The following is an 8769-nucleotide window of genomic DNA, read 5'->3' on the forward strand; positions in this document are numbered from 1 at the left end:
CCTCTGGCCTGCCTTACTCCTCCACCGAGGCTCATTTGCCTGTAATTTGTAAACATGTCTGGCCATAGATCCTCCTCCTTCAGTGCAGTCTCATCTGAAAATATTTTTAAAGGGGTGTTGCATATCAAGCCTATGCTTAATTAGGTGGCCGCTCCTTGGGATCTTAATTTTGTGTTGGAGAAGCTAAGTCTTACTCCATTTGAACCAGCTCATGAGCCTGACCTGAGGTTCTTAATGTGGAAAGGAGATTTACTTACTGCACTGACCCCTCTAAGAAGACTATCTGACTTGAAAGCTCTTTTGGTGCATAAACCCTATCACATTTTCCACAAAGGTAGGCCTTCCTTAATAACTAATCCTTCATTTCGGCTTAAAGTGGTATCCGAGTTTACTATGAGCCAAGCAATCCATGTCCAGGATGAATTTATGGATACTAACGAATTATCCAGGTCCCTTCAGAAAAAGGATAGTACATCACAGTGTTTTATCTGTGGGGGGGGGGGGTCTATCCAGAGATGAGGAGATGACAAGTGAAGAATCTGTCTCTCCACCTTTTGTTTATTGATCTGATGAAGTAGGGTTCATAGGTTAATAGCTAAGTACTAGTCTAGCTGCCCTTGTCAGCCATTTTAAGCTGAGTTTATTTCCCCATTTTCCGCTCAAATTAATTATTATTAGTATTGGGTCAGAGGATGCCTTGTATGCCAGACACAGGTCACCTCTTAGTCTGTAGGATGCCAAGTATAGTGACAGGGCTTTGAGTCAGTCCACATAGGCCTTGTATCCTTTTAGTAAGGTATCTCTGTGGACATTCCAGTCATTGCATGTGTCTGGACAGATGGGTCAGAGCCCTCGTTCTGGTATTTGTGGGACTGCTTGATTTGTGAAGGTATTTGTGATCCTTGATTGTTGTGTTCATGATTGCTCAGACGTCAAGCTCTCCTCTGAGGAGCCTAGAAGACACAGAAAAGAGGCATAGTGCTTCAAGTCTTTTCTGATAGTTTAGGTATTGTATATCTGTGTGATCCTCTTTTTTAAGAACCTCTGGGATATTTCACACTGTTTGATATGTTTAGTGAGGTACATCCCAAATGGGGTGCTGTATTCTATAATTTGTTTAATCAGTGCTGAATACAAGGGAACAATAACATCTTTAAATATGGATGATGTGTTCCCTTAATAACTAGATGTGCCAGGTAGGAGGATTGGTGCAATGGAATACTTCAAAGGTACAGGATTAATGGACAAATAAGGTCAGGTAATGCAAAAGTAATGCACTTGTCTTGGGCAGCACTTTCAGTACATGATTTTAAGTTGGGGGGTTGACAGATACTTGGATCATCGTGGTCTGGATAGCCATCTCAGGAGTGAAATGTGCACTAAATTTATTTGCATTTGCCAGGATATTGGCAAAACCCTCTTTGTCCTCCTCCAACCTTTCCTTTCCTACTGATCTAGCAAACCCTGAAAGTTACACGTACCACAGATGAGCTAGCTCTAAAAATGCCTCTAATACAGTCAAGTAATATATTTCAATACCCCAAGAACATATCTTTCATTTGAAGGCACACAAATCGTGCCTGGACATTATGGCAAAGCCTGTGATGATCAGCAGCAGTTGAAATTCACTTATGAATACAATAAGATTAGGATTAACTATTTGGATGTTGACCTGGAAATTGATCAGGTGAACAAAAGGTTTGTAAGTAGGATTTATAGAAAACTAACCTTTTCCAATTCATATTTGGATTACAGCAGTTGGCACCCACTCCATCAAAAGAAGTCTGTAGATAAGGGGCAAATGGCGTGGGCTGCTAGAATGGTTAGTTCACAGGAAGGGTTTCTTAGTGAATTAGAATTCATTATGCAGATGTTTAAACAGAGAGGGTATCCAAATGGTCTGTTATGTGATGTTAGTGTTGAAGTAAAAAATAAACGTGATAAAGGGCGGCGCAGTGGTGCAGCGGTTAATGCTGTCGCCTCACAGCAAGAGGTTCTCCAGTTCGATTCTCAGCTGGGGTACCTTCTTTGTGGAGTTTGCATGTTCTCCCTGCATTCGCGTGGGTTTCCTCCAGGTACTCCGGTTTCCTCCCACATTCTAAAGACATGCTTCTGGAGCATTTCTCCCCAGGCCTCCACTGAAAACAGGATTTGTGGAACCTAGTCGGACTTTCCCGGTCAACAAATAATAAATAAATAAAGGCATTTGCAAGTCCATTTTGGGGAATGGAATTTTTGGATCTCTGGGTGGGTTAGCGGACAAACCCAACACTAGTACGAGTTTAATAATTACTTATAATAGTGTGGCAAATACAGTTAATGACATTGTTAAAATAATTGGGAAATGTTGCAGTTTGATGCAAACATTGCACAAAAAGTGGGAAAAGCTCCCAGATTTGTGTTTGGAAAAGATAGATCCCTGAAGAACATTCTAGAGAGGAGGACAGGGCATGACACATGTAATAGGAGAGTTGGGAATTATAAATGTAATATATGTGTATATTGTCCATTTATTCTTGAAACAGGGGGACATTTTAATGTAAATGGAAAAGGTGATTTGCGTCAAGGGGCATTTTAACTGCAATAGTAGTAACGTGATTTATTTAGCAAAATGTCAAGATTGCCCCATATTTTACGTAGGGAAAACCTGGAGAAAATTCAAGGTTAGAATTGGACAGCATTTGGGGGACATGAAAAAACAAAAGAATTACTAGCGCCCTCTACAGGCATTTGCAGGAATGTCAAGGGCATCAGTTTTAAGAATTACTAGCGCCCTCTACAGGTATTTTCAGGCAACAATTACTAAAGGATGAGCAGGGGCAGAATTTTGGATGTACTTTTAGACATACTGGAACTGAGGTGGCAATTGTTTTTAAATGCATCTCAGTATCCAGGTATAAACGAGATGATTAGCATCTCTAGTATTTTAAAATTGTGCAACATTTTAGGGTAACAAGGTTAATTTATTACTATTTTCTTAAGGTTATGTTATTGTTCTAATGAAGTATAAATTTCATGTTTTTATTGCTTCAAATGTTGACTTGACGTGTCTTATACAACATTCATTTTTATTTTAATGTAGTAATTAGTTATGCAAATTGTTTTAATTGTTTAATTGCGGTGGGTTTATAAGTGACTGGGTGTTCTTTGGTTTATTGTTCTGAAGAAGTCCCTTGAGGAGGGAAGAAAGTGCTCAACTTGGAATAGATTGTGTTCTTTTGTGCCATTCTGTGGTGTTTTTCCTGTCCTCACGCTGGTGATTGCATTAAAATACTGACTCAAAAATGTCCCCAGAGCAGTCTACTACCTAGCTGACATACGCACAAACAGTAAAGAAAAATAATTAAATAAATAAGTATTTCCAGATACCACAAAGGAATCACTCTAAGGAGAAAGGGAAATGGAGGTAGTACAATATAAAAGCAGCAGGCTGTGGGTACCAACGTTTCCTTATACAAAAGTATTTCCTCACAAAGAATGGCGTTGATGGAAAATCGCTCTTCCAGATTGGGTGTAGCATTTAAAAATGTGAGGGAAGACTGAAAAAAAGTGGAAAAGATTTAAAGAAATGAGTTTGTTAAATGTATTTAAGGGTAATTGAGAGAGCTAATTTGTTTCCTTTTGCTAACAAACAAGTAAAATAAAGTAAAACGAATTATTCGCTGATCACTAAGGGCATGGAGACGGTTGGTTCACACAGTAAGCGAGCTTACTTTTAATACTAACGTTTATAACAGAATTCGACATTTATTTGGTATCAAAATTTGCAGCTCAACTGAATTCATATGCAACCTGCCTAATGACTACAGGTTGTGAATCTGGGCTTCTTTATTTATTCGGATGGTAGTTTGCCATGTTTTATATGCATGTATCATACAAGTACCACAAGGAACGATAGAGGATAGTTATATCAAAACAACCAGAAATTTATGGAACTAAGCACCCATCTGTAATCTAACATTTTACAATGCCTTTGACAATAATACTGCTTGTGGCAGAACCCACTACTCTGATGGGGTTTCTTGCTATTTGTCATTTACATATGTGTAATTATGTGTTTATATCTTAAATTCTTCCATCACATTGTGTAAGCTAATGCTAATTCTTAACTACGTTCTCTAAAAAGCAATGTTTTATATGTATTTTACATTCATACTCCAATTAAAGTATTTATTAATTTGTGGTGATTTATGTTGCATTTTCTGCAATGCACATGAACTGCCACTTCTTTTTATATATTTCTTATGGATTAATCATGTTTCATTATTCTGCTTAATTTGTACATTTTGTGGAATTTTGGTGGTACAACACTTAGTTTTGCTGCCTCTCACTGCTTGGTTCTCCATCCAATTTACTTCTTGGATGAGGTGTATTTTTTTCTTACACAGTCTGTACATCATCCTTGGACCTGCTTAGGGATTCAAAAGGTGTTTCTGTTTCCTCTCACATACCAAATATGCTGTAGGTGAACAGTGTGGGAGCATATGTGTCCTGTGATGGGCACTCACAACTACAAGCACACTCTTTAGTCAGAAGGCAAGGGCTAGGGCCAGAAAACTAGAAATCCTTCATGACTGCCTGAGTGATGACTGCTTTGCAACTGGCTTTCACCCAGTGATGGGTAATGAATGGGGGCAGTCACTGCACAGGTGAATGGGCGCAGTCACGGCACAGGTGAATGGGCACAGTCACAGCACAGGTGAATGGGCGCAGCCATGGCACAAGTGAATGGGTGCAGTCACAGCACAGGTGAATGGGCACAGTCATGGCACAGGTGAATGGGCGCAGTCACGGCACAGGTGAATGGGTGCAGTCATGGCACAGGTGAATGGGCGCAGTCACGGCACAGGTGAATGGGCACAGTCATGGCACAGGTGAATGGGTGCAGTCATGGCACAGGTGAATGGGCGCAGTCACGGCACAGGTGAATGGGCACAGTCATGGCACAGGTGAATGGGCACAGTCATGGCACAGGTGAATGGGCACAGTCACGGCACAGGTGAATGGGCACAATCATGGCACAGGTGAATGGGTACAGTCATGGCACAGGTGAATGGGCACAATCATGGCACAGGTGAATGGGCACAGTCACAGCACAGGTGAATGGGCACAGTCACAGCACAGGTGAATGGGCACAGTCACAGCACAGGTGAATGGGCACAGTCACAGCACAGGTGAATGGGTGCAGCCATGGCACAGGTGAATGGGCACAGTCACGGCACAGGTGAATGGGCACAATCATGGCACAGGTGAATGGGCACAGTCACAGCACAGGTGAATGGGCACAGTCACAGCACAGGTGAATGGGCACAGTCACGGCACAGGTGAATGGGCACAGTCACGGCACAGGTGAATGGGCACAGTCACAGCACAGGTGAATGGGCGCAGTCACGGCACAGGTGAATGGGCACAGTCACAGCACAGGTGAATGGGTGCAGTCATGGCACAGATGAATGGGCACAGTCGTGGCACAGGTGAATGGGCACAGTCACGGCACAGGTGAATGGGCACAGTCATGGCACAGGTGAATGGGCACAGTCACGACACAGGTGAATGGGTGCAGTCATGGCACAGGTGAATGGGCGCAGTCACGGCACAGGTGAATGGGCACAGTCACGACACAGGTGAATGGGCACAGTCACAGCACAGGTGAATGGGCACAGTCACGACACAGGTGAATGGGCACAGTCATGGCACAGGTGAATGGGCACAGTCACGGCACAGGTGAATGGGTGCAGTCATGGCACAGGTGAATGGGCGCAGTCATGGCACAGGTGAATGGGCACAGTCACGGCACAGGTGAATGGGCACAGTCATGGCACAGGTGAATGGTCACAGTCACAGCACAGGTGAATGGTCACAGTCACGGCACAGGTGAATGGGCACAGTCATGGCACAGGTGAATGGGCACAGTCACAGCACAGGTGAATGGGTGCAGTCATGGCACAGGTGAATGGGGACAGTCACGGCACAGGTGAATGGGCACAGTCACGACACAGGTGAATGGGTGCAGTCATGGCACAGGTGAATGGGCACAGTCATGGCACAGGTGAATGGGCACAGTCACGGCACAGGTGAATGGGCACAGTCACGGCACAGGTGAATGGGCACAGTGACAGCACAGGTGAATGGGCACAGTCATGGCACAGGTGAATGGGCACAGTCATGGCACAGGTGAATGGGCACAGTCACGGCACAGGTGAATGGGCACAGTCACGGCACAGGTGAATGGGCACAGTCATGGCTCAGGTGAATGGGCACAGTCATGGCACATGTGAATGGGCACAGTCACGGCACAGGTGAATGGGCGCAGTCACGGCACAGGTGAATGGGCGCAGTCATGGCACAGGTGAATGGGCGCAGTCACGGCACAGGTGAATGGGCACAGTCATGGCACAGGTGAATGGGCACAGTCATGGCACAGGTGAATGGGCGCAGTCACGGCACAGGTGAATGGGCACAGTCATGGCACAGGTGAATGGGCACAGTCATGGCACAGGTGAATGGTCACAGTCACAGCACAGGACAAGAAAAAGGATTAAACAAAAGAAACTGAAGTAGCTGATGGAAACAGAAACCATTATGGACACAAGGAAAGTATGCATACATTAGGCCGGCACTATTCAGAGGTTAGATTAGAACCCCAGGACAGTGAGGAAGAAGCACTAACTGCTATGACTTTGTGCTATTTTCATGATGTGATAAGGAAACACATTTCTTTTTATTAAAAAAAAAAACATATGAGATCGCTTAAAGATCCTGGTTCTCTTTTCAAATCAAAAACAATGATAAAAGAGATATCATGTTAATACTTGTCTTAGATCGAATGATAGAAGCCAAAACCAGAGTCAGCAAAATCATACAGGTGAGTACACCACCGATTCCGATCATAATCTTCAGGTCTAAATCATCTGCAAAGAAAGAAAAAATCGTATCACATAAGTAACACAACAAGAACAAAGAAATAAAAAGAACCAAGGAATTAGAAGCATTATTTTTTCTATTTTTATTACTAGAAGAAAAATTATTTTTCACATAAACATTTCTCTTCAATGATGTAGTACCTTTTTATTGACTTTGCTATTCTTCTTAGAAAATGTAAAATTAATCTCACTGGACATCCATACCCCATCCCCACCCACAGCCAACGAAACCACGGTGAAGAACTTCTCAAAAGCAAACTTCACACTTCTCAAAACTGAGGTGGAATCATTCAAAGCCCCCGGGCCAGTGGAAAATACAGCCCAAACCGCAGAATCCTTTACAAACGCTTTCTATGGACACCTACAGGAATGCATGGATTGTGCTATCCCAAATAAAACCAAGACTCATTCCTCCAAAGGCAGGAGACCTGTCTGGTGGACCCCAGCCATAAAAAAGATATACAACAGAAGGAGGAAGCTACTACATGATAGAGCAAAATCCCAAAAAGGGAAGGCATCTCTGATCAGTACTAGCAAGAAACTATGATCCCTCATAAAATCATCTAAGGCCAGCTTTGAAAGAAAGAATTGCACAAGATGCTAAAGATAATTACAAGGCCTTCTTTAGTTGTGTCAGGAACCTGGGTGGCAACTCCCAGATATGCTCTGAGTTAGTGCAAAATGACAAAAAATACACTGAACCCACAGACATTGCCAACATCCTGACAGACAGGTTCAGTGGAAACCCCCCCTTCCCCCCAAAAGAGCAAATGTCTATCCCAACAGAGTGTAGCATCCCTGACATCACAGATGCACAGGTGAGAGCTGCCCTCTCCAAAGCAAAAAACACAGCATCAATGGGACCGGACGGTGTCCCGGGCTGCGTCTTACACAAGCTCCAAGAAGAACTGAACCCTCACATAAAGTCACTGTTCAGTCTCAGCCTTACTACAGGATATGTACCCAAGGAATGGCGTACAGCAACAGTGGTCCCAGTCCACAAAGGTGGTGCCACAACGGACCCTGGAAACTATCGCCCTATAAGCCTGACTAGCCTGGTCTGCAAACCTATGGAGCGTATCATCATGGAACTCATAAACAAAGACATTGGGAACCTCCAAACATTGGATCCTACCCAATTAGGCTTTGTTAAGGGCAGATCTTGCCACTTGAACCTGGTTGACTTCTTTGAAACAGTCACCAAGGCCATAGATGAAGGGAAGGTAGTCCACACAGCCTACCTGGACCTTGCAAAAGCCTTCAACACAATACCCCACTCGGGCATCATAAATAAGCTCACCAGCTTAAATATCAACCCCTATGTCACAAGATGGGTTGCAAACTGGCTCAGGGATAGAACCCACATGGTCAGAATTGCAGGTGCCATGTCAGACTCTTACAAGTGGCGTCGCACAAGGCTCAGTCCTGGGACCTCTCTTGTTTGGTATATATTTCTCTGAGATACAGGCTAAAACGGGAGGACTGTGGCTGACCAGGTTCGCAGACGACTGCAAATTGGGTGCCATAATCGACTCGCTGACTGACACAAGCATCCTCCAAAAGGGTCTCACAGAGACGGATAACTGGTGCCAGAGCCATGGCCTAAAGCTAAATGCCAAAAATTGGATAGTCATCCCCTTTGGGAAAAACAAAGTGCCTACAAATTACCACATAGGTGGTAATCCATTAAGTATGGAAGAAGTAATTAAGGATTTGGGGACCGAAGTAGATAGCAATCTCTCCTTTGACAATCACATTGCCAAAGTGGTTAGAAAGACCGTCTATATAGCCCACCTTATCACGAAAGGGTTCACATCTAGATCAAGAGAGGTCATTGTGCCCCTCT

The 8769-nt window shown here is 43.7% G+C and overlaps 1 protein-coding gene across 1 annotated transcript in view; it reads right to left on the bottom strand.

Moving 5' to 3' along the window:
• LOC122816385 overlaps positions 1-8769 on the bottom strand; it is a 355007-nt gene that overhangs the window by 182698 nt on the left and 163540 nt on the right. The window contains exon 3 of the mRNA XM_044089134.1: positions 6813-6911. Coding sequence (XP_043945069.1) covers positions 6813-6911 — 99 coding nt within the window. The remainder of the gene's footprint in view (positions 1-6812; positions 6912-8769) is intronic.

The sequence above is a fragment of the Protopterus annectens genome, chromosome 12.part0 (genome assembly GCF_019279795.1).
Source record: "Protopterus annectens isolate FY-2018-M chromosome 12.part0, PAN1.0, whole genome shotgun sequence".
Classification (NCBI taxonomy): Eukaryota; Metazoa; Chordata; order Ceratodontiformes; family Protopteridae; genus Protopterus; species Protopterus annectens.